Source organism: Carassius auratus, chromosome 17 (genome assembly GCF_003368295.1).
Source record: "Carassius auratus strain Wakin chromosome 17, ASM336829v1, whole genome shotgun sequence".
Classification (NCBI taxonomy): Eukaryota; Metazoa; Chordata; class Actinopteri; order Cypriniformes; family Cyprinidae; genus Carassius; species Carassius auratus.
In genome coordinates this window covers 9979190-10004968 of record NC_039259.1, presented here as the reverse complement: position 1 = coordinate 10004968, position 25779 = coordinate 9979190, and the positions used below count along the sequence as shown (strand labels likewise).

The window sequence follows — 25779 nt, the reverse complement described above, 5'->3', positions numbered from 1 at the left end:
CTGAACTTTACTTTAGTATGCCAAATAGAAGACCACATGTAATGTGCCTTTTTTGTTTATTACATTGTGCAATGTATACTACTGATGGTAAAAGAGGATACTGGAAAACAATACTTAAATGAACATTTTAATATCAGTTAAGTTTTTTTTAATTATGCTTTGTTGAAGATTATCCGGTTTCCATAGGTTTTATTTATGTATTTACTTTTTTAAGGAATTTTTTTATACCTCAAACGTTTGAAGGGGTGTGTGTGTGTGTGTGCGCGCGTGCATGTGTGTAAATTTAATCCTTGCAAGGCAGTATCTGAAATTGAGGCAGTTCTTCTTTTGTAGCCAGTGGACAGTTTTAATTAATCAAGGTACTCTTAGTTAATTTTAGACACATTTATCTCCATTCATTGGCAGAACTACAGGGCAGCCGCAGAGGAGAAACACAGCAGATGCCTGTCATTTAATAACTGTGATACTTCTCAGCTCGATAATAGATTGTCACAAGACCTTTAAATCTTTTTTTTCCACACAATATTCATAGAGGAATTTGTGAAAGCAGGGGGCCTCATGGGATTTTAGCACAGTTCTTCCATTGTTCCTCTGGCTTTATTTACGCAGAAACTAACCACAAACAACAAAAATACAAAAAAATAAGCCATAGATAAAGAAAAAATATCTGAAAAGGGGAAAAAACACAAAAGGATGGAACTTCGTTTCTCTCTTTCAACCTTCCTTTTCTCCTCATGCAGCCAGTAAGGAAAGTAAGGATGTGCAGGTGTGTGTGTGTGTGTGTGTGGGAAACTGCAATAGTGCATTGACAAATGATTCTGCTGTCTGAAGCCTAATTAGTGGCATAGTGTCTGCTTCCCGTGGGGCTGCTGTGCTGGGTGTTAGAGACAGTCCATTCTCATTTGCTACTGCCTTTGATATCAGACCACAGACTGACGGTGCACAAAAAACCGGCACACTGAGGCGTGATGGACGACCCAGAGCAGACAAAGCTGACTCTTCTCCATCTAGCGTGCATCGTCTTTCTCTTTCACACACGTATACACGCACGCTGAAACAAAGTGAAGGACACACACCAAATTGGCTCCTGTGACAGGACGGCTAATGTTTTCCCATGCAAAGTAAAAGGCCAAAGTATGAGACCACTCCCTCTGCTGCTAAAAACAGCCCACCCAGAGCATGCACCTGCAGTCTGGGCCAAAAAAATTAGCTGGCTTTTTATAAAAAATACTTCAGTGTTCATGAAAAAAGTGCTTTTTATATTGAGGAAATATAAAAATGTTTTGCTTTTGCATCATTCGACTGGACAGTAAAGAAGGTACTGCGATGTTGTAAATCAGATTCAAATCTTTCTCACATACAGTAGATGAGCATCACAGCCCGGTAAGACTGCTTTAAATTACAGTAGCAAGTAACATTGGGGGTTGACTGTTTTTAAGACACTAAAAGCAACATGAATATTTTTCAAGATGCTTAAATTCATTCATGAGATCTATGTTTCCTTATGTTTTATTATGTATTATATCTTTTCATGTTTTCCATAAACTACAATTACATTTTTTGGGAGAATTTGGAATATCTGGGAAAATGTTAGAATTTTTAGAATTTGGAATATTTGTTGGGGAAAAACATTTGAAACTTGACACTGACCAAAAATACTTGGTGTATTTTTAAAAGCACTTATTATATTAAGTAATTGGGGGGGAAATGAAGTTGATCTTTTTTTCTTGAATATTTTTACTAATAGTTTGGACAGGAAAGAAGGCATTTTGATATGTTGCAGGTCAGACTTGAACCTTATGTCCCAGATGAGCACCACAGCTCCAGTAATTAGCCATTTATTTTCGTTGTTATATTTTGGGCATACTATTCTTGCTCTGATTCATAGTTTAAGGACAGACTGTCTGTAGTGATTCAGGAATCACATGAGCCCCAGTCACAATAGAGGAAAAAAAGTGACTGATAGACAGCCCAAAAAAGAAAATGCTCATCTTCTACTCAGTGTCATGTTGTTCCAAACTTATATGTGTGACGTGACATAAAGCCAAGTATGGTGACCCATACTCAGAATTCATGCACGAACCCATCCAAAGTGCACACACACAGCAGTGAACACACACACACACACACACACACACACACACACACACACACACACACACACACTGTTAACACACCCGGAGCAGTGGGCAGCCATTTATGCTGCAGTGCCCAGGGAGCAGTTGGGGGTTCGGTGCCTTGCTCAAGGGCACCTAAGTCTTGGTATTGCCAGCTCGAGACGCGAACCTACAACCTTAGGTTTAGTAGTCAAACTCTCTAACCACTAGGCCACGACTTCCCACTTTGCATTTCATGCATTTCTATCTTATGCAGAACACAAAATAAAATGTTATAGAATGTTTGATAACCACAAAGTTTCAGTTCCCTTTGACTTCCATTGAATCTGTTGTCCATATACAATGTAAGTCAGTGGGAACCAAAACTGTTTAATTGTCAACATTCTTTAAAATATCTTCTTTAATGTTCCACAGAAGAAAGAAAGTCACAAAGGTTTGGGATGGCACGAGTTGAGCAAATAAATCATGACTTCTGGGTGGACTTTGTCTTTAAAGTGACATCTGTGCCCCATTCTCCCTGGCCTGTTCAACCCAAAGATAGCTCATCCTGTCACCCAAAAATTAGTGTTTTTGTTTATATAGGCTATATGAGACTTTTTTGGCACCTGGAACCATGAAAAATTACCAAAGTCTGAGCCAAGTAATTGTCCCTCATGGAACCGAGTGAAAGATGTCATCCCCCATCGTGACATCTGCTGAAAAGCCGCCTTGAATGTGCTAACGGTGTTCTTCTAGCCCTGACATTTGGACATGGAAATTTATGAAAGCCATTTAGAATACTCCAGTAAAGGTCACTGTGTACAATTAGATGCACAGGTGTCAAGAGAAAGAGTCCTCATTTCAATGTGATTGTAGGCTTTTGTAGCAAATTTCATGCACTTTATTGGTCACAGCTAGTGCTTGCAGTCGCTGTGTGTGTTTGTGTGAGTGTGTGTAAGTGTGTCTGTACTCATGCCTGTCAAAAAGCTGTGCGGCAACCTAGAATCAATAAAAGTTTGTCTGTTTAGTAATTGCATGTTTAGTACTCAAGGGCGTCTCAAATTATCAAATAAAAATGCAAATTGAAGGTGTAAATTTTAATATTAATTTTCTGGTCTTAGCTTTCTTTTGCAAGTCACAAAAAATGTTGTGTTTGTTTTAACATTTAACATTTTGTCATCCTCAGCCTACTCTACTGTGTCTGGTGTAAATGGGCCACTGGTTATTTTGGACAATGTCAAAGTAAGTCCTTTGTCTCTGTTGATTAAAACTAAACTATTTCAAAATATGAGCATTTTAAACTGACTTAAAAATTACAAAAAGTAAAGGAGGACTTTTTTATGTATAAATTTAATTTAAATCATTTTATAATTAAACTTCTGAACATTAAATTTTGGATAAAATGGTCATTTATGTTTAATAACATACTGTTCAAAATTTTGTTGTTGAAAAGATTTATAAATGGTTTTGAAAGACGGTTCTCATGCTCATCAGGATTGCATTGACTTGATCAAAAATAGCTGTGAAATTGTATAAAATTGAAAATGTTTTTTTTATATACTTTCAAATGTAATTTATTCCTGTTAAGGTACAGTTGTACGGAGTTTAAGTTAAATTCACAAATTGACTCTAAACAATAAATTGACTTTTAAATGGTTGTTTGCATATTGATACTTATCTTCATCTCTGACTTTGTCATGTTCCTCTAGTTTCCACGTTTTGCAGAGATTGTGCACCTTACCCTACCTGATGGGACCAAGAGGAGCGGGCAGGTTCTGGAGGTCATTGGCACCAAGGCTGTTGTTCAGGCAGGTTTTCATTTAAAATAGTCTAATTTATTGAGATAGTGAATTGGTGGGTTTTTGTTAAATGTGAGCCAAAATCCTCGCACTTAAAAGAACCAAAGACTTAAACTACTTCAGGTTGCGTGCATTGAATTTATTTAATACACAAGTTTCACAATTATAATATAACTATTTTCTATATATATTTGTTAGACATCAATATTTGCAGTATCTAAGGTTAATATCAGGTCATAACTGAAAAATATTTACATTTTGTTCACATCAGGTGTTTGAAGGCACCTCAGGCGTTGACGCTAAGAAGACCGCGTGTGAATTCACTGGTGACATCTTGCGCACACCTGTGTCTGAAGACATGCTTGGTAAGCATATATAACTGACGCTTTTGCAGCCTATGTCATCACTGTCTTTATGTGTCTTCTAACCAATACAGACAGACATCTTGAAAAACTTGCCATTTTTTCTCAGGACGTGTTTTCAACGGGTCAGGTAAACCAATTGACCGGGGTCCTATTGTTCTGGCTGAGGACTATTTGGACATCAATGGTAAGAGACTTTTTTCTTGAGTTTTCTCACATAGATAACTGAACAGTACTGTGATTTTATTAACTCTAGAGGTTTAGTATATTTGAGGTAAACCTTATTTTATGTTTTAGCTGCACATCTTTGCTGATTAGTCTGCCACCAGCCATGTTAAATGTCCTTTGTCTTTGCGTTTGTGTGGCATGCACACAGCTTAGTTTAGAGGCCAGCATGCCAGAATATGTTCATCAATGCTTTAAATTCCTCCTTGTTGGTATTTGAAATTTTTGAGAGGTTGAATGGGAATTTTTGTGTGCTTTTTAAGCCATTTACTGACCTCATGACCCTGATCTCTGCTAAGCTGAAATGGCAAAGGTGATCTTTTGAGCAATCAAAGGTATACAATGGTGATTCAGGGCAATGTTTGAATGAGCCGAACAGATAAGAGGGGGCGTAATAAAAGGTTGATCAGGCCTCAAGGTCACACCACTCCAGATTTAACGAGAAAACGGTTTTCTAAAATATAAGCCTTCATCATTTGTCATGGCCAATGTGGATAGTTTTGCCTTAAGAAAATCTTTTTTTTTCTCCTTTAGCCTTCTTTTCCTTCTTTAGAAACAGAAGTTGTACTTTGTAGACTCTTAAGTACCATATTTTTTCTTGCTCAGGTGAGATCACTGTGCTCTAGGGCTGCCCCCCAATAGTCGACCAGAAAAGGCTTGGTCGACCTACATTTTATTAGCCGCTTAGTTGCAGGAAAAAAAAATCCACTGGCAAAGTCACGCAGTCCTTGACTGAGAGATCATTAATGGCTGGTTTAATACAGTACATCGGGCAGGACATCCAAATGCTCGCCTATCATTCATTGACCTCAAATATAGCTTATTATCTAAAATATGTAAGTAGCAGCAACTTTACATGGCCACTCAATCTAATGTTAACATAGAAAAATTTGCACTGTTCAAGTGTCTGTGCGGAGTGGAAGCTGAACATAGTGAGCTCACTGCAGGACAGATGGAGGTGCCGATGCACTCACTTTTTCCTAAAATACTTGTCATTTTTGGCCAAACAGATATGAGTAATACACCTTTAAATCTGTAAAGACTCTACGTTTATTTTCATGCACTCACAATAATACAAACAAAACACGCTTTTTTTTTAAATAATGAAAGCAAACAATGATGCACTTTCTGCCATCTCGGTCTTTGTGAACTTGAGCACAAAACTCGGTGTAGCTTATATCTTTGCCTTACAGACATTAAAATATATCTATATAGAGTGAAATCTTTTCAAATGAATCAATTCAAATGAAAAAAACAAATATTCTCAGATTATACTAGTGATGGGTCATTCTTGAACAAATCGTTCATTTTGAACAAATCTTTAATGTTACTCGGGAAGAACGAGTTATATTGGGGAGTCATTCATTCATGCATTCGCAATATTCTATATGTTCTGTACTGGAATAAGTCTAGTTCACCTGTTTCAGTCAATGCAGTCTGAGCTGGAAAGAGAATTGATTAGTTCATCTCATGAGTCTTTCGGGTTTTCGAGTCGTTCCTTAAAGGGTTAGTTCATCGAAAAATCATAATTATGTAATTTATAACTCACCTTCATGTCGTTCCAAACCCGTGAGACCTCCGGTCATCTTTGGAACACTGTTTAAGATATTTTAGATTTAGACTGAGAGCACTTAGTCCCTCCTTTGAAACTGTGTGTACGTTATAATGTCCAGAAAGGTAAGAAAAACATAATCAAAATAGTCCATGTGACATCAGAGGGTCAGTTAGAATTTTTTGAAGCATCGAAAATAGCATTTTGGTAGCAAAAATAGCATTGTCTTCTCTTCCGTGTCTGTTGTGAGAGAGTTCAAAACAAAGCAGTTTGTTATATCCGGTTCACGAACGAAATAAACGGTTCGCGTCTCCAATAAGCATTAATCCACAAATGACTGAAACTGTTAACTTTTTTAATGTGGCTGACACTCCCTCTGAGTAGAAACAATCCAATATCCCAGAGTAATTCATTTACTCAAACAGTACACTGACTGAACTGCTGTGAAGAGAGAACTGAAGATGAACACCCAAGGTTAGTGATGGGTCTAGAATGATACCTAAGTTTATAACAGTAGCCGATGGAAAAATAGAAATAGCGTCAAATATTAAAATGTCTGTTTTACTCAAGTTCAGACTAAGAAAATTTGAATGTAGCCAATCCTTTAACTCACTGACACATGAAAGTGAAAGTCGTGACATTTGCCAAGTATGGTTACCAATACTCGGAATTGGTGCTCTGCATTTAACCCATCCAAGTGCACACACACAGCAGTGAGAAATGAACACACCGTGAACACACACCCGGAGCAGTGGGCAGCTATAGATCCAGCACCCTCTTCATCAAAAGTCCCACATAAAACATCCAACTTTCCCTGAAACTGGTGCAAAAAACACAAACACAAATCTTCAGATTCATGTTGGCTGATACTATGATTTTGTGCCTGGATTAGTTTGCTTACCATTCTAAATATGGCTTTAGGCCTATTATTAGCTTTGTTAATGATGCTGGAGAAATGAGAAGAGCGGGCTGCATTCAAGGCAGTTTTGTAGTTCTTGATGTAATCAAGATAAACAAGATAATGGACAGTTAAACCTGTTTTCCTAAAAAGACGTTCAAGTTGTCTGCTTTTTGCTTTCATAGCACGAAGCTCTTTATTAAACCAAGGACAGGAGTGGGACATGGGAACAGACCTGGTTCTAATTGGAGCATACTCATCCAGGATATTAGAAATAAGAGAATAGATCAGAGATAGGAATAGCCAGACAACTAACGGAGAAATTATTTAAACCAGATGTACAGACCAGATCAAGTGAATGACCGTGAGTGTGAGTTGGAAAGTTAATGCTCTGAATAAGATTGAAACCAGTACAGTCCAGTACAGTCAATAATTGAGCAGTATTAGAGCAGACAGTGTCGACATGGATGTAAAAATCACCAAGTAGGATAACCTGGGACTACACAGAACAGGCTAATGTTAGTAATTGACTGAGTTCTGACAAGAATTCAGTTTGCTGCTTGGGTGGTCTGTAAATCAGTATAACTGTAAGGGGATGTTTTAAACTAACTTTCATAACCATAAACTCAAATGTCGAAGTTTTATGAAAATCCAGTCGGGTAAGTTCTATGGAGTCACGATAAATGACTTCAAGACCACCCCCTTTGCCAGTTGTACGAGGTTTAGATAGATATTGATATCCGGTCGGGGTAAGCAAATTTAGATGCAAATAGTCATGTTGTGATTGCCAGGTCTCTGTAAGAAATAACATATCCAGGTTATTGTCAAGAATTATTTTTCTAATAATTAATCGGCCCATTGTCAATTATTCCTTACTTATATAATCCGTATGAAACATGCAAGCCATCCACTACTGTGGAGATGACGAGTCAGTGTCACTGTCTTCTTAAGCTGAGCACAAAGAAATTTGCACTGTGGTAAGCGTTATGCATGTTCTTGAACGCTTATTATGCTATGTAGGCAATTAAAGTCTCATAATAATGATTTAAATGCTTTAATAATAAATGTACAATTAGTCGACTAATGCTTAAAATTAATGATTACTAGTCGACCAGAAAAATCCTAAATTGAGGACAGCCCTACTGAACTCCCTTTGACTCTTCGTAGGTCAGCCCATCAACCCTCAGTGCCGAATCTACCCTGAGGAAATGATCCAGACGGGCATCTCTGCTATTGATGGTATGAACAGTATCGCTCGTGGACAGAAGATCCCCATCTTCAGTGCTGCTGGGCTACCACATAATGAGGTGTGTTTTAACAGCACTGCCAACATTATTTGGCTGATATAGGTGGCAGGTTGTTTCTGTTTTGAGTTAAGATTAAGATACTAGAAAATTATGAAATGAAATATTGTTCTGTCATGATTTTCTTCTTATATATATATATATATATATATATATATATATATATATATATATATATATATATATATATATATATATATACATATTGTACATACATACATACATACATACATACATACATACATACATACACACACACACACACACACCTACCAAGGCTGCATTTATTTGATCAAAAATATTGTATTGTCAAATATTATTACAATCTAAAATAACTTTATATATTTATTCATATATATTTTAAAATGCAAATGCAAGTTTCCTAATGTTTTCCTAATAAAAATTCCTGTAATTATCCATTTTTATCGGTGTTCAGAAATTAATAATGGTTATGATTAATGTTAACTGTTTTTCCTGCTTTTTGTGAACATTTTTCTTTTACAGAATTCTTTGATTTAATAAAAAGAACAGCACTTATTTGTAAAAGAAATATTTTACATCATGAATGTTTTTACTGTCACTTTTGGTCAATTTAACACGTCTTTGCTGAATAAAATAATTATTCATTTATTACTTTAGACTTTTGAATGGTGATGCATTTCCACAAAAATATTAAGCATTAAAAGAAAAGATTATTGATATTGGATAGTTATTTGGCCTGACCAGTATATTTCATTATCACTAGCACACATTTCCAGTACTTTTGTTTTTAACGCATGGCCACATTATTCACCTTGTCTTTGCATTCAACTAGCTAGATTTGAACTTCCTCTGAAATGCACTGCAGGAATGTGTCTTTCTACAGAACCCAATTCAGGAATCGATGATACAATACTGACCGTGCTGCTTGCCAGTGTGTTTTAATTATTTTAATTAAACCTAGAGGGATTTATTTAAATTCTCTCATTTGAAGTGTTGTGATCAAATTTAGCACTTTATTGTGCAGCAGTGAGGCAGCCTCAGCGCTTTTTTCTGTATTATGCTCGCCAGTGAGACAATTCAGTGTGATTAACGTTAATTCGAGAGGGATCTGTAATTGATTTCACCCTGTGGTGTTTCTGTGGAAACAGTGAGGTGGGTCAGAGTTTGTTTCATCACATTCTCCACTCGTGTGAATGCGGTAGGAAGCGGTATGATTTCGAGAGCTCTAGAGTAAGCAGACAAAACCAACCACTTAGTACTGATCAATACATTCAGTACATGCTTTAGGTCAGTTGGTTTGTTTAGTTCCAAGATGAGTATGATGTCCTTGCTGAACTGAATGATAAGAATCATAAATGATTCCTCAAACTTTCAGATGACATAGCAGAGGTCATAAACTATTTCTTTGCCACCAACTAAGTATTGCATGAACTGATGAGGGAAAATACACACAGAAACCTAACTTTCAAGGCTTTTAGTGAGGGATAACTAAGTATACAACTCCACATAGTTTATTATTATGTAGAGGCTGCTTAAGTTTAAGTAATTTCTGTCTCACAAATAGGCTCTTGTAGCTATGACTGTAAACTGCCAAACTCATCTGCCGTCATGCTGGAAAATGAATGCAATAACCCACGACATGAGCTGTTAAGGATATAAGTAGGCTGAGTAGGAATAGTAGGAAGTGTGGGAAGGTCAATGATTTCTATCATTTTGTATCATAGCTAGTTAACTAGTCCCTAGAGTCTATTTGACTCTCATAACTATAATTATTTTGTGTGAAGCATGTTTTGTGAACTAGTTTTTCGTAATTCAAGGTCAAATAATCTTTAAGCCTCACAGCCTCGTTTTAGCCTCAGTTGGAGTTATAAAATGACAGCACCCAACTTCAGTCAAGGCCTCAAACCTTCAAAGAAACGTACTTTACCAGAGTTTTAGAATCTCCTCAGTTCTGAACTCAAAAGAAGAACATGAATAATTCTCAAACCATTGACTCTATATTATCTCTATTATGTACGTTTTCAGTTGATTGTATATTTTGCACCATTTCAAAGGTTTTCTTTTTCTTCTGCTACATAATCAGGATGGTTAGTTACTGTGTATGTCCTCTCAGTTATTTAGATATAATATTGTATGTACAATATACATTCAATAGAAAAAAGCATATTTTCTTTTCTTGGGTCCAGTCGCAGATATGAGAGATCTTTATTAGATATGCCACTCTATTGCATATTTTCTTGGTAATTGGCAAATTAGGCTTTCTATACATCCTTTCTCTATACACATGTTGATGTTTTGTGATAAGTACTGGCTGGTTCACTCAACCCTGAGATTTTAACACCCAAGAGCTGTTTTCTCCAAACCATCAACCAGACCATTAACAGCCTTAAAGTCTTACAAACAAGCACTAATAATAAATCACAACACTTTTGGGCTTTTCACACCGGGTTTTTGTCCTTTTAAACCCTTTGTTAAGGCCCTGTAAAGATTGTGAATATAGTCTATTAAAACCAACACCAGACCAAGGTTAATTCTGCTTTTACGCTGCTTTTTGAAAAGTATACATTGTGAAATTGTTCTGCTAGAATGTTGAAGCGAGTTAATTCCATGCCTAAAGAAACCTGTACCAGGTCTGAAAGAGTGAATCGTCAACTATACACATGCAGGAAGGAAGAGTATTGAATTCTGTCATGGCAATGAGATGAATAGGACAATAGTTAATGAATCAGGTTAAACTGGGGGGAAAATGTACTGTTTTCAGTGCATAGGCTTTGAAAAGAGAATAGAGCTCTGGTGATTGTCAGTTATGAAGATATATGATCAAAAGCCAAGGTTGAATGGTGTGAACTTCCAACAGCCCAAGTGTAAAGAGGGTTTCAGTGTCTCGCTAATGAAGGCGCTGTGCTGTGATATAAAAGTTTCTCGTTTCATTAAACAGGAGTCGTGGGGTCACAGCCGGCTTTATCCCCTCAGAGAAACAGGTGTTCTGGGTCAGAGTTCAGACAGGGGTCAGGCTGGATTAGACATCCAGGACCATTACATTAAGTGATAAGCATGAAATTCCTCATGCTTGTGGTCTTAATCTCTTTGTTGCAAATACACACATATATTTATAGTCCATTATAGAAACTCACTCAAATTTGATGTTCATTTTAGCCCCATAGTATGTTAATGTTCAACATGCTAAACAGAATATAGTATCAGATATTTCATTTTTGTTTCTATAATTGAATTGTTTTTTTTTCTTATCGATCAAAATGAGGTTTAATATCAGAGATTCAAATAATATACTGTACACTACTGTTGAAACCTTTGCCATCAGTATGACTTTAATAAAAGAATGTATTATATTAATCAAAAGTGACAGTAAATACATTTATAATGTTGCAAAACATTTCCATTTTAAATGAATGCTGTTTTACTATCATGTTTCCGCAAAAATATTAAGGAGCACAATGTGTTTCAACATTGTTAATAATAAGAAATATTTCTTGAGCAACATATTAGAATGATTTCTGACACATCATGTGACACTGAAGACTGGAGTACTGACCGATGCCACCACAAAAATAAATTACATAAGTATACATGAATATAAATATATATATATATATATACACACACACACACACACACACACACACACACACACACATTACAATATGTTAAACTATAAAACTGTTATTTTAAATTATAACTACATTTCACAATAGTGTTTTTTACTGTATCTTTATCAAATAAATGCAGCCTTAGTGAGCATAATGACCACTTCTTTCAAAAACATTGAAACTTACCTGACCCCGTTTTAAATATATATGTTTTTTTTTTTTTATCAAATTGGACAATAGTAATTCTTTTTGTTCTGTGCTTTTTGATTGGTAGATTGCTGCCCAGATTTGTCGTCAGGCTGGTTTGGTGCAGAAATCGAAAGATGTGATGGACTACAGTTCAGAAAACTTCGCTATTGTCTTTGCTGCCATGGGGGTGAGATGTTTTCTGTCTTTATTTGTGCCAGTTTTCAACTGTGTTTTTTTTTTCTTATCATGGTTCCTTGCGTGTTCATTTTCTTTACAACAGTAAATCTTGTTTTACATCTAGGTCTCTATACATGGCTCAAGTGTTTGCATGTATTTCTGAACGCTTGTGTAAAATGATCCTCTCAGTGGACGGAATGTAAAACTGTGTCCATTTTGTGTGAGTGGGTGAATGTTGGTCCTCGTAGGTGTCTTAATCCTGGTTCTCAACACCACCTTAACCTTCCGCCCTCACCTGTCTGCTTCCTTCCCAAACCTTTGTTGTTGTCACCTGAGTGGCTACGGTCTGTCCTCTCAGACAGGAATTACCTGTGTCAGGTGTCAGCTTCACTTGTGTATTCAAGTGTGGAGGGCTTCCATTAACCCATGCTTGAAATGTCACTGACCCAGCCTTGTGTCCTGTGGCTGCTGGGCTCCCAGTGCAGACTCGTGTCTAATGCATTCACTTTTGACGCACTGTAACTCTATATCTTGCTTTTATGTGCAGGGTGGTCAAAAAGCCAAACCTTTTATAAAAGGAAAAGGATTTTCCTTTGCCAGGAAATGTACTTCAAGAGGTCATTTTGAACTGAATAGTGGAGATTTTGGTCGAACAATGAACAAGAAATTACCTGACATTGTCAGTTCGCTAGAGTCTGATAAAACAGGAAGTGAAGGTCTTAGTCTGGATTTTTTTTTTTAATCCTAGGTCAACATGGAGACTGCACGTTTCTTCAAGTCAGATTTTGAGGAGAACGGTTCTATGGACAATGTGTGCTTGTTCCTGAACCTGGCCAACGATCCTACGTGAGAATTCATTTAAATGACCTCTTTCCTCTTATGTAATGCATTTTAAATAACATGGATATTGACTCTTTGAATCTTTTGAATTGTTCTATGTAGCATTGAACGCATCATCACTCCGCGTCTGGCTTTGACCACAGCGGAGTATCTAGCTTATCAGTGTGAGAAGCATGTGTTGGTCATCCTCACAGACATGAGCTCCTACGCAGAGGCTCTGAGAGAGGTAAGGACGATATCATATCGATAAAATCATTTCCTATAATGAATGTCAGAATCAAGGGCCATTAACATGCAAGAGCCTCAGATTTTTGAGAAAAGTAGATTTTAATGTACTTGCATAAACATATACTTAAAATTGCTCAAACCTCATTTGCCTTTTCCCCCAGTGGAATAAAATAGTAAACGTGCACCTTTCCATATTACAAAAATGCATGGTGATCCCTGACTGTAGTATGGTTTTACACTTTAGTTCAAAAGTTTGGGATTGGTAAGGGATTACTTCATTAAAACATTTCTACAGCAAATACATTAAATTAATCACAAATGACAATAAAACTGTAAATATATATACAGTATATCTTGAGCAGCAAATCAGCATATTAGAATGATTTTAGAAGGATCATGTGACACTGAAGACTGGAGTGATGATACTGAAATTAAGCTTTAACATCATAGGGATACATTACATTTTAAAAATATATTAAAATACATACAGTCGGTTTAAATTGTAACAATATTTCACAATACATTTGAGTCGAATAAAGGCAGCTTTAGTGAGCTTAAAAGGCTTGGAATATATTTCAGTGGGTTTGTATTGGTAAACGGACAAGCTGTAAGAACATGCATTTTCTTAAGGATGTATGTCTTTATTTATTAAATCTTGTTATAGTGAATTCAGCCATTTCAACAGACATGGTTGAAGGTCTCCTTTACAGAGTCACAATGCACTTGAATCTCATATAAACAGTTCATATTGACATTTTATAGCTATAAAAGCATTCAAGGGAAAAGTAGGTTTTTCTATTAGATGCAAGGGCAGGCAAATCTGAAACACCTTCTGTGCTTTATGGTGATATTTCCAGTGCCCTGTATCATCATATGTCATGTTGTTCTCCGTTTGAATTTCATACCTGCTTAAACATAATTGACCTTGTTAAGTCTCTATATCATATTGTATTTTCCTAGCCATTGTACTGTGCACTACTTAGGCTAGATGCACAGCAAACACATTTATATTGTGTTATCATGTATCATATTAATAATGACCTTACTTAGCATCTCTCAACTCTACTAAGCAATACGAGTAATTGACATTGCATGTACAGGGCTATTTCCTTTATATCATATTCCAGCTGTTTTGCAGTGAACAAAAAGCAATGATGGCTATGAAAGAGCAAAATCTCATGTAACAAAAGCACAGTAACCTCCTCTTGACATTCGGAACAATATTGGAGGCTGGAGCAATGGCCAGCGTTACGGTTAGTATCGCGTTTCTTCTGTGGCTTATGTTGAAGAGCCACTGTGTCCAATTGTAATGAATAGATTTCAGCACCATCTGCCAAGGTGTAGAAATCGTGTTTTAAACAAAACCTGATGTTAAACCAACACATTGGCTTTGTTGGCATATTGATAGATCAAATCAAGTGTTATTGGTCACATGCATACACTGAAGCACAACATGCAGGGAAATGCTTTGTCCAACTCTCTGTACATCTTTGAATAGAATTAACATAAGTATTTACATACATTACATATAAAAAAATATATAAATAAGAAAAAAGAAATCAAGTTTAATGTTGGCTGTGATATATAATATTATTTATTTATTTATTTATTTATATATAATTTTTTGTGCCCTGGAAGAGTGAAGTGTGTTGCATTAAATATACTGAATTCCATAAAGTGGATATATACTTCACATAATAATCACAGTCATAGCACATAGCAGTGGGACGTTCTGACAGACAAACAGATTTGTGTATACTTCATGTTCCTCAGCCTTCTGAAGATGTTTTTTTCTGGCAGCATCTTCTTTCTTCCATCCTCTTGCCAATGATTATAATTTTTGTGCCAAAAACATGTTTGGATGTCTAGATGTGTCAAACGCATAATGCTCATTCTAAATAGTTTGCGTGCATGTGATAGGACCATTGCCTCCTGTTTTTTTATTTTTTTGCCTCTGTAACCTTGGGATACATTCAGCTCTATCAAAGCTGCCTGCTTTTCAAATAGCCGCGGGAGCGTTAACATTTAACTCCCTCTCCCATTCAGCCTGGTAAAGGTGAGGCTCAGAACAACGTCTACACTCGTTTTAACCTTGGGAGAAGATCGGAGTGTATTTTCTGCTTATAAAAATGCCTAGGTGTGCAGATGCAGCAAGTAGAAAACAGATTAACGTCATTTGACCGGCTTTGATCGGTTTGTGTGGAACAGATGTTGTGGTTTAGTTTCTTGTAACTCAAGAAATTGAAGATGCTCCTGTGTAACTTCACAGGAGACAATGAAAACTGTTATATACACAGCATACACAGAATCTTAATTGTCATGATGTAAAACTGCCCTTGTGTCTGTATGTGTTGTGGTTTTAGGTGTCTGCTGCCCGTGAAGAGGTGCCAGGTCGTCGTGGTTTTCCAGGTTACATGTACACTGATCTTGCTACGATCTACGAGCGTGCTGGAAGAGTGGAGGGCAGGAATGGATCAATCACACAGATCCCCATTCTAACCATGCCTAATGATGGTACATTCACGCATACATTTATTTTTAAATAACACCTAATTGTTAATGATGTAAAGATCTAAAGCCATTTCAACAAATATTAAACCTCAGCATGGAACACATCCTATTCTTTTTGAGCAGTTTGTTGAGAAGTGTGCTATTAATTTTTTCTATAAAACTTTTCAGAATTCAGCCTGGTGAAAACAATTCAAATGCAATAATTACGTTCGTTTTTTTTAGTTTACTTATTTTAATTATTTTTATTAAATCTATTTTTTAGTTCTAATTTAGTCTAGTATCTCATTTTGTTAGGTATTTAGTTTAGTAACTTGAATTAAATCTATATTTATTTATTTCGGTTTTTATTTAGTTATTTCAGTTTAGTTTTTTTATTATATATTATTTAGTAGTTGTAACTTTTTTCAGTTATTTTATTTATTTAGATATAAATGTTTTGTTATTTATTCAGTTATTTTATTTAGTTGTTTTATTTATTCATTTAGTTAGTATAGTTTAGTTTATTTGGATATTTATGTAATTATTTAGCTGTAGTTTAGTTATTTCGGTTATTTATTTCGTTTGTTATGGTTCATTTATTATTTATATTTGTTAGTTCATTTATTCTTTTTTTTTTTTCGAATGAGGACATCCTGTAATGGTTCTTAATAAAGGTTTTGCAAGTTTTAGATCACTTCTTAGCTTTGACTCTAAACTACGGCCAAGCACATATGCACATTCTTGTACACTTGATTGCTGGATTAAATGTATATGAATTTAATGAATTTTCATTAGTTTTCGTCAGTGTTGAAAGTGTCCTTCCATCTTTACAAAACTTGCTAGAATCAGAATGACTGTGGACAGTTAGTGCTATAAAATATGCACTTCTTTATTTTTGTGTTCAGGCCGGACACAGCAACTGCACCCAGTAACTAGCACTCTTGATGGCTTTGGTTACTATAGAAACATCCTTGTGAAGGACCTGTGTGTGTGTGTGTGTGTGTTTCTGAATGGGCGTTCCCTATTATAGCAGCACCAGAAAACCTCTATCTTTCTACTTTCTCATTTGCTTTGCCCTTCTATCTTAATAACTCACTGTTCCGTTCTGTCAAAAACACCACATTATTACTACTGTACCTGTCAGTGTCTTCAGACCGGGGCTGCAAATAAAATGGTTTACAAATGCCCTTAATAACAACATCAACATTATCTATGACTAGAAAAGCAGTTTTGGTTGCATAAAATTGTGTAAATCTGCCAATTTAATTTCCTGTACTGTTTACAGATATCACCCATCCGATCCCTGATCTGACGGGATACATCACGGAGGGACAAGTGTATGTTGACCGACAACTGCATAACAGACAGGTGAGAAGTTTGAGCAGCCATAAGAAGTGTGCAGAAGCTGCGAAAGTACACTAGGACTCATTAGTATGCTTCATATACATGCATTTATCATTAATATTTAATAATTAACCTTTAAAGTGAACGTTTCCAAAGTTTGAACACAGTTTTTCCTATTACTTCATAACCTTACTCTTCGTTGTTCTTTTTTTTCCTCCACTTAAAGATCTATCCTCCCATCAACGTATTGCCATCTCTCTCTCGTTTAATGAAGTCCGCTATTGGAGAAGGCATGACCCGCAAAGATCACTCTGATGTCTCTAACCAGCTGGTAATTTAGTTGTGGAAACTTCATACCACAGAGGCTTTTTTTTGTTTTTCAGGCTGATTCTGACTCTGTTTCTCTTTTAATCCCAAAGTATGCATGTTACGCTATTGGGAAAGATGTTCAGGCCATGAAGGCTGTGGTGGGTGAGGAAGCTTTGACCTCAGATGACCTGCTATACCTGGAGTTCCTGCAGAAGTTTGAAAAGAATTTCATTACTCAAGGTACAAACCCCTAGCGTGTGGTTTTCAGTACCACATTGGCTCATTCACTTTACATGGGTCTAAATTTGGCAGAAGTGTTAGAGCTGTACTCGCAATGACCCAATTAATTCTGAAGTCTTTCTCTGGTGAATGAAACTTTTGCTTTATTTTAAGCAGTTTTCGTCACACTAGACATTTTTTTTCCTAAATTCCAAGGTTCTTCCATCTGTGTGAGTGTGCACTATTATGCTGTTTTATGTTCTATATCGGAAACCACTAGACAGTATTTCTATCAGACACTGCTCTTGCTATGCTGCAAGCACTTTCACCTCAGTGAATGTTCTTCTCAATGCTGTCGCTCTTCAGCATTGCACAAGGTGCAAGGCCTCTGTCTCCGTCAAACCCTCCACTTCACTTAACAAAAATTAAGTATGTGGATATTTCATATTTATCACAGCTCTATTTAGGTGATGAAATCTATCCACCTCCTTTCTATGTGTCACACAGCTGCTGTGTCGTTACTGTCATTGGTAGAAAAATACATTGTTCCACCAACACATGTTGGACTCCAACAATCTCAGTTATTGCTTCTGTTTACAGAGATCAAAACATGCATTCACTCATCCTCCCAGCATTATCATGGAACAATATAGTGTTTCCTTCAAATGAAGCACTTTTCTGTTTAACTGAAATATGCCATTATAGATGCTATGTGTCAGTCAGCAGAACTGACCTTATAAGCAACACAAAGCTCAATACAAGGCTGTAAATCTAATTGGAAGGCTGAAGCATTAAAGCCCTGAGAAATAAACATCTGATTACAATGCTTTTTATATTATATTTTATGTTTCTATATCTGTCTGTATACACCTATCAAAAGTTGGAGTCTATTATATTTTTGAAAGAAATGTCTTATGCTCACCAAGGCTGAAATCATATTTAAAAATGCAGTAAAAGCAGTAATATTTTGAAGTTGTATTACCAGTTAAAATAACTGTTTTCTATTCATATGTATTTTATAATGTAATATCTTTCTGTGATGGTAAAGCAGAATTTTCTGCAGCCATTACTCCAGCCTTCAGAAATCATTCTAATATGCTTCTAATATCATTCTGTGTTATTATTATCAGTGTTGAAAACAGTTGTGCTGCTTAATATTTTACTGGTTACCGTGATACACTTTTTTCAGGTTACTTTGCTAAATAGACAATTCTAAAGATAAAAGGTGAATATTTTCAAAAATAATCTGAGATCTCCCTTAAGTCTCTGACAAATGTTTTTTTTTTTTCGGTGGGGTTTTTCAGGTCTTTAAAAAACCACTTTTTGTACCTCTTTAAGAAAACCAAGTCCAATCAGTTAGATATAGCATACGCAAGTCGAAAGGATCTGGTGCAAAATTTTCCACGATGGAAATTAATATACGTTTTGTTGGTCTTGGCTCATAGATTCCAATTGTATAAGTAACCTGAGTATTTGACCGTTGGTTCAAAAGTTATGATACATATGTCATGTGACTTGTATGTGTCTATTTCTCTAGGTCCCTATGACAACAGAACTGTGTTTGAGACGCTGGACATTGGTTGGCAGTTACTCCGAATCTTCCCCAAAGAAATGCTGAAGAGAATTCCTCAGAGCACGCTGGCCGAATTCTACCCGAGAGAGTCCGCTGCCCGTCACTGAGCCTCCTAAGACCACTACACCTTCTGGAGACTAAAGGTCACATGACCTGTCTCCCTCAGAAAACCTCACCCCTTGTGTCCACCTCTACTCTGACAAGTGTTGGTTAGAATTACAGGGCATATCTCTGGGTTAATACATATTTAATATGCATAAAATGGTTATATACTGTAAACATGCCTGTCATTATCCCATGTTTTATGACCACCAGAGATTATTCCATTTCTCCTTGTTGTTGTGTTATACATGTTTGTGTTTACTTTGTGGGGATAGAATATGTAATCATGATTTGCTTTTGTTTCACTGATTTATTTTGGAGATGCATAATGTCCTGTAGTTCATGTCTTTTTTTTCTTTCTTTTTTTGTGAGTTATTTCACGGTCCAAAGCCTAAAGAGAATATTAAAAACATTTCAGCTCAAAGGGAAAAATTCAGGGCTTACTTGCAAATTTATGCACTCTCTCACATACTAATAATGCCACACAAATAATGCCATATTTCCAATGCAAGTCATGAGAATATTTGATTTTCAAATTCATTTCCAGCCCTTCCTTTGAAAATATTTGCTTTTATTTATTTTAATGTCCAAAAAAACTAATTCGAATGAATGTTTGTGCACCAAACATAGTTTGTGTTATGCTGACAGTAAGGTAATTATAGGTGTTGAATGATCATGTACACTTTATGCTTGTCACTCACAGCTGTTATTTCCCTTTTAGAGGAAGGATAAAGATGGTTACAGCATCTGTGCTCTGAATTATGTGATGAGATGTAAGACTGATTAAGCATTCCCCTCTTGTATGTGTAAATGTGTTTTACCTGTGTTGATTGCTGTTAAACCTGTCAAACCTCTCAGATGAATTAAATTATATTGTTATTTCGTGATTGGCTGACTACTTCATTTATTTGTCCTAATATCAGTCATGTTAACTGAAGCGAATGAAAATGCCAGTGGGTTGTTTTCTGTGCCAAGGGATTATCCTTAAAAAACCTATCAATGTAATAGTTTCTGCAACAATATCAAAGTTCCTGTAGTTAGTGGGTGTTTCTTTAAATTCTGGCAATTTTATTGAAAGTAACTAGTTTCATTTTGTTCAATTATTTGTGCTATTTTTGTGTTAGAATTTATTGTTTTTCCTGTCTCAGACCTATACTGTTAAAAAAAAAAGTGTTGAGGTTTTTTTTTTTTTTTTAAGTTTGTTTGTTTTAGTGTATTTGTTTAGGAAGGAGAGGAAAAATAAGATGAGTGAGTAAAGAAAACAGGAACAATCTTGTAAACAGGCTATCAATTTGAACCTTTTTTATTTTTGAGTGTCATTTCCCATCTAGCAATAATTTTGTGTGATCAAGCAGAAAGTAACTTATAATTATTGTGTGTATTAGCATATATAAAATGCTGCTATTTAAAATGCTATTTTAATCTCAAAATGTTTAGACATCATTTCCGACCCTCTCGTTTCCTCTCTGTTAAACATTACAAAATGTAAGAAATTTAAATGACACTGGTTGAAATTTCCATGATTTAAACAAAAAAAAAAAAAGAAAGAAAAGAGGACTATGAGAATTTACTGAGAGTGTGAAATGAGATGTTTTAAAATAATTTATTTTCTAAACCTTTACGAAAATTAACCACACATTTACTACATGTAAAACACACACACAAACGGTAACCACAAATTAACCATGGTTTGCATGGTAGATTTTTACTTTATCAGAGCACGCGGGTGACCGTAGGTGTGACCAGGTGTCATTTCCTGTATCGCTCGCGCTGAGCTTAACCGGAGTGTTCATCGGTATTCACAGGACCTCTCAATGGCGTCAACGGGAGAGCAAAAAGAAGTGAAAATGATTTCAGACCTGTCCAACCAAGGTAAGAGTGACGGTGTCGAATGCATTTGGAGTGCTGGTGTGCCCTAACCAGTGTGCTTAGTAGTGTAAAGTGTACAGGCTGCTGAAACTGTGTAACAGTCAACACAGGTACTATAATAACAGGCCTACATGAAGTAACGTTAGTGGTTTTTTTTCTTTTCTTTTTCCCCCCGTAAGTTAAAACTCAACTAAACATTCTCAATGTCGACTTTGTTTACCTTTTCCCCTGAAAGAATAAGCCCATAATAGTTCGAGGAAACAATTTATCTATTTACAAACCAACAAATTCTGAAGTGGAACAAAGATTGTATTATTACATTCGCTGTACTTTCTAATCTCTTCTGCATCATGCAGCGGAAAATACTCCTTTAGAAATACTCCATAAATCCTTTGCTTTGAGAGGCTTGTTTGGACATGCACACACGTTTGGTTAACATCCTGGCATTTCTTTTGTTTTTATGTACAGATGAAACGTATATTGCAGCCTGTCTTGTCATAACTTTACCTATTTAATTATGTTTTTCCCCAGCTAAGTAACATGTATTTTATTCTTTGTATAACCAAATAGAACAAACTGTTTCTTTTTATAATTGTTATTGGGAACCAATTTCTCAGCTGATCTGTAAAACTTGATAGAATTTGTGGGGAAATTTGTGGTCGATTAACCAAGAACTAATGCATATTTACTCTGATATAATGTGCATTAGAACTATACATTTCAGTGTGTATAAAACAGTTTCAGAATTGGGTTCTGAGTTTTCTAATGGGCACAAATGTGACCACTGACATGTTGTGATAATTATTTATATGACTTAGACCTTTTGAATATTAATATGATAGCTGTGCCTGTATTACAAGTGTTTTTTAGAGCTTTGATGCAGATACCGTCTCTGAAAGATGTAGTTATATAACTTACAGTACCCATGTAAAACTGTTGAAATCAATACTGTCGAGACTGAAATCAAGTCACATGAACTCAAGACGGTCGTTACTTTCTTCAACTCTTGATTAAACGCATCAACTTTTTTTTTTTTACTTACAGATATTATTGTTGGAATGAAATGAGTAAATGTTCCTGACTGCTGTTTAATTTTCCTCTAGAATTAGGTTAGTAAATGGCACTCTGAAAGATGTCTTAAGGCAAGATTTGTTTTGCTCAAAGTGCCCTACTGAACTCATAAATAGAGAGAGATAACATTAAGATTATTCCCATTATTCTACCGAAGATTGGAACTTGGGAAAATTAAACTGAAGTTGCTGTCTGGTGTTTTCCATGGTAGTCTGTATCACTGTGACATGAATAAACCAGACACAGTGTGGTTTGTAAACCCTTTACAGATCATGTCTTCTGTTCTAAAATTGATGCATATTCAGAAAAACTGATGCTGATTCATACAACAGGCAGAATTAGCACTTGTTTCCATGAGCAGTCCTCACGCTGGAAATGAGTTTGCAGTAGAAGTTTCCCTCTGAGTTGATCTCCCACACAGTGTGTTGCAATACTGTGTAGTTCATGCAAAGTTGTGAAAGATGTTTAACTGGCGTCCTTGTATTTCTGCAGTACTTCTCCAGTATGAAATCCTCCAAAGAGAAAATGAAAAAATCAAAAAGGAGGTAAGATGGTTACTGTCATGCTTTGCTTTCTTTCACCCCTTATTTCTTTTTTCTTTGAACTTCTATACCATATCGGTGTGTGATCAAAATGGGGTGGAGGGGTAGATTAGAAAGATTTCTGAAGGAACATGTGATGTTAAAGACTGTAAGAATGGCTGCTCACAATTCAGCTTTTAAAATAGAAATGAGTTATGTTAAATTGGAATAATATGTGACAGTATAACTGCTAACGCTGTAAATAAATGTAGCCTTAGTGAATGTGACTTCTTTCAAAAACATTTTAAAAAATCTTCAAAATTTGTACATTCTGTACATTCTTGAAGGTGAGTTGGTGATGATAGAATTTTTCCTATCACTTTGACATTATATTTTTTGAGATGGTAAATAAATCATTTTAAATAAATGCAGATGTTCTGTTTCAAATAAAAAAAAAATATTTTTATGATAGAATCTGTGAATTGTATTAGTGCATACTATATTCAGGACACTGAACCAAACATACTGTATACATTATATAATATATTTGATGAAAACCATATATATGATATGATATAAATTTGATACCAGATTTATTTATTTTCAGAGTAAACAAATGCAAAAGGAGAGGGATGAGGCCTTACGGAAGCTGAAAGAATTTGAACAAGGTTGGTTTTTAAGATCTTAGATTCACTTCAAAGATCTTCAAATTTACATCAAACATCCTTCTGTGAAGTACATTAAAAGAAGTGTATTTTAAAACACATTGGTTTACAAAGACTACTTTCACTTCAGTTTCTGTAAGAAATCCAGGCTGTATGTGCTTTGCTCTTTTGGACTTTGATCCCAGAATATTGCAAGAACTATGACACCATTCTATATAGACATGCCCAGTTATTCCGTAATCATCATTTCCTTGTTTTACCTGTTTTCCAATCCTGTTTTAATATTATTCAAACTGCAAAATTACATGTGTGAACAAATTATGTATTTGAGTTTACATTCACTTTGCCCAGGTGGTTATGTAATTCTGGGTAGGATGTTTTGATGAATACATTAGGTACCAAATTGACATCCGAGATGTTCTTTTTGCAGACATTAGTGGAGCTATCGGATGCTTTCGCTCTCATAATCTGAAGTTTGGTATTGATATCAATCACACACCTAGGTGAAGGGGGAAAGCGACAGGTTTCAGTCTCAGTCAGTTTTTTCTGGGGTCCCTCCCAAACCAAATCGCCACACTTCACCTCTCTCGTGCTTCTATACAAATGTCACCTTCTTTTACTTCGCCAGGGGAACATGGAATTCAAATGTGAATTAAAAGGCGAAATTTTAAAAAGCACAACAAATGGCCGGTGGTGTTGGGGGGGAGGGAAAAAAATCCATTACATTCTCATTTTAATGCACGAAATAGGTCATTATTTGATAGAGAAGAGTGTGTGTTTTTGTGAATAATCTTGGCCTTTGCTCATGTTTCCTCCGCCATAAACACGTATTGTGTATGACTTCCACTTAAATAGTGGCTGCAGCTTCTAGCAGAGCAGCTGCATATTAGGAGCTATTACGTGATTTCATAGCTCTCTGAAAATTGCTTCTATTCAGCGCAAAGCGACTGAGGGGGAGGCTGGCTGGCTGGGGGGAGCTGGGGAGTGAGCGAGCGAGGAAAAAGCCCCCAACACACAATCATGTCTTTTCAATTGGAGATGGCAAGGTTGATGACAACATGACCATTGTGTTCTAATGATAAGACCACAAAGGCATCTGCCCCCTCATCAAGCTCGGCGCTGTAGAAACAGCATCAGAGGCTCTAATTCACTTCTCCAACACACAGGCCCGATAGCATTATACTCGGCGTTCTTGTGCACGTAATCACTGTCTGTCTCTGAGAAGACGCGTGTGTGAAGAGCCAGGGGGAAAACAGAGGAATGGTGCAAGAAGAAAGAGATTTGAAGATGTAACGTTGATGGCGAAGCCAAAACTTACAATTAAAGCTGCCAAGTCTGACGTGTGAAGTCTCCCCCTTGTCCCCCTCCTGCTCTGCAACTACCTCACACTTAGCCCGGTTTATGTGTAGCAGCTATTACAATTAACCTGTCACTTAGTGCTAGTACTACCAGTGAGAGAGAGAGATGAAAGATGGGGTGGAGGGGGACCAACTGGCAGCTAAGTACTGTTTAATGAGTGACAGCGAAAGGCTTACAGCGAGAACTTGGATATCGCAGACACAGGCGTTCATCAAGTTTTAATTAGGTGTTATTGGGAGGCAGCCGCTGGCCGTGATGGTGCTAATTCCTGTTTTTGCCTCTCAACCACAATGTGTAATTAGTTAAGAGGCTGTGAGCTGGTCCGTGGCCAGTCTCTGGTGATTACGGACACAAATAAGGTAAGAGCTCCAGGCATTAAGAGCATCTGCCTCTTCCATCTCGCCATCTTATGCTGGATACACACCACAAGATAATCGGGCTGATTTTGGCCGACTTCTCCCCTTCCTACAATCCTAGGTAATGTCCTGATTATCTTGGTGGTTCTAAATATTATCTTATCAGATTTTCCTGTGGTGTGAGGTGTTAAGAGTGACTGAATCTGCTTGGAAGAACGTCAGAGTTGCGATAACAAATCCTGATGCATGGGGGGAACCCCAAGGACACCACACACTATAAGGAGCAAAACGGTTAAATTTAGGATTTTTTGTCCCCATCTTATAAGATTTTTTATATCTTTTGTGTTTACCCAGCTTTACACCTCTTTGGAAGTTGATAGATTGCGGCTGCTCCTCAGGCTGTGACTGCATTTTGAATTTGAATGTTGTAAGTTTCGTCTTTTTTGAAGGAGGGAATTGTTGATCTAAAATCAGTCTTGTCCCCTTAAAATTCAATCACAGGGCCGAATACCAGTTGCCTTGTCAAAAATCTTTATTGACATATGTATCAGGCATAGGAGAGAAACTTGTTGTCTTTGCCAGCTGTATGTTCATTTCTCCATTTCTCCGTTTCTCAGTCTCTCAGTTTCTCAGTTTCTCTA

The 25779-nt window shown here is 36.3% G+C and overlaps 2 protein-coding genes across 3 annotated transcripts in view; both read left to right on the top strand.

The window, feature by feature from the left end:
* atp6v1ba (ATPase, H+ transporting, lysosomal, V1 subunit B, member a) overlaps positions 1 to 20184 on the top strand; it is a 28505-nt gene extending 8321 nt beyond the window's left edge. Inside the window, exons 2-14 of the mRNA XM_026285726.1 lie at positions 3283 to 3338; positions 3806 to 3904; positions 4167 to 4260; positions 4367 to 4444; positions 8100 to 8239; positions 12101 to 12202; positions 12941 to 13038; positions 13135 to 13258; positions 15624 to 15774; positions 17036 to 17118; positions 17321 to 17425; positions 17514 to 17643; positions 19160 to 20184. Coding sequence (XP_026141511.1) covers positions 3283 to 3338; positions 3806 to 3904; positions 4167 to 4260; positions 4367 to 4444; positions 8100 to 8239; positions 12101 to 12202; positions 12941 to 13038; positions 13135 to 13258; positions 15624 to 15774; positions 17036 to 17118; positions 17321 to 17425; positions 17514 to 17643; positions 19160 to 19302 — 1403 coding nt within the window. The 3' untranslated portion in view covers positions 19303 to 20184. The remainder of the gene's footprint in view (positions 1 to 3282; positions 3339 to 3805; positions 3905 to 4166; positions 4261 to 4366; positions 4445 to 8099; positions 8240 to 12100; positions 12203 to 12940; positions 13039 to 13134; positions 13259 to 15623; positions 15775 to 17035; positions 17119 to 17320; positions 17426 to 17513; positions 17644 to 19159) is intronic.
* Positions 20185 to 21006: 822 nt separating this feature from the next.
* shtn1 (shootin 1) overlaps positions 21007 to 25779 on the top strand; it is a 28396-nt gene continuing 23623 nt past the window's right edge. The window contains exons 1-3 of one of the 2 annotated variants that reach the window (XM_026285725.1): positions 21007 to 21169; positions 22730 to 22782; positions 23366 to 23426. In XM_026285725.1, the coding sequence (XP_026141510.1) occupies positions 21112 to 21169; positions 22730 to 22782; positions 23366 to 23426 (172 nt within the window). In that variant the 5' untranslated portion in view covers positions 21007 to 21111. The remainder of the gene's footprint in view (positions 21170 to 22729; positions 22783 to 23365; positions 23427 to 25779) is intronic. The other variant, XM_026285724.1, reaches the window with a different exon arrangement.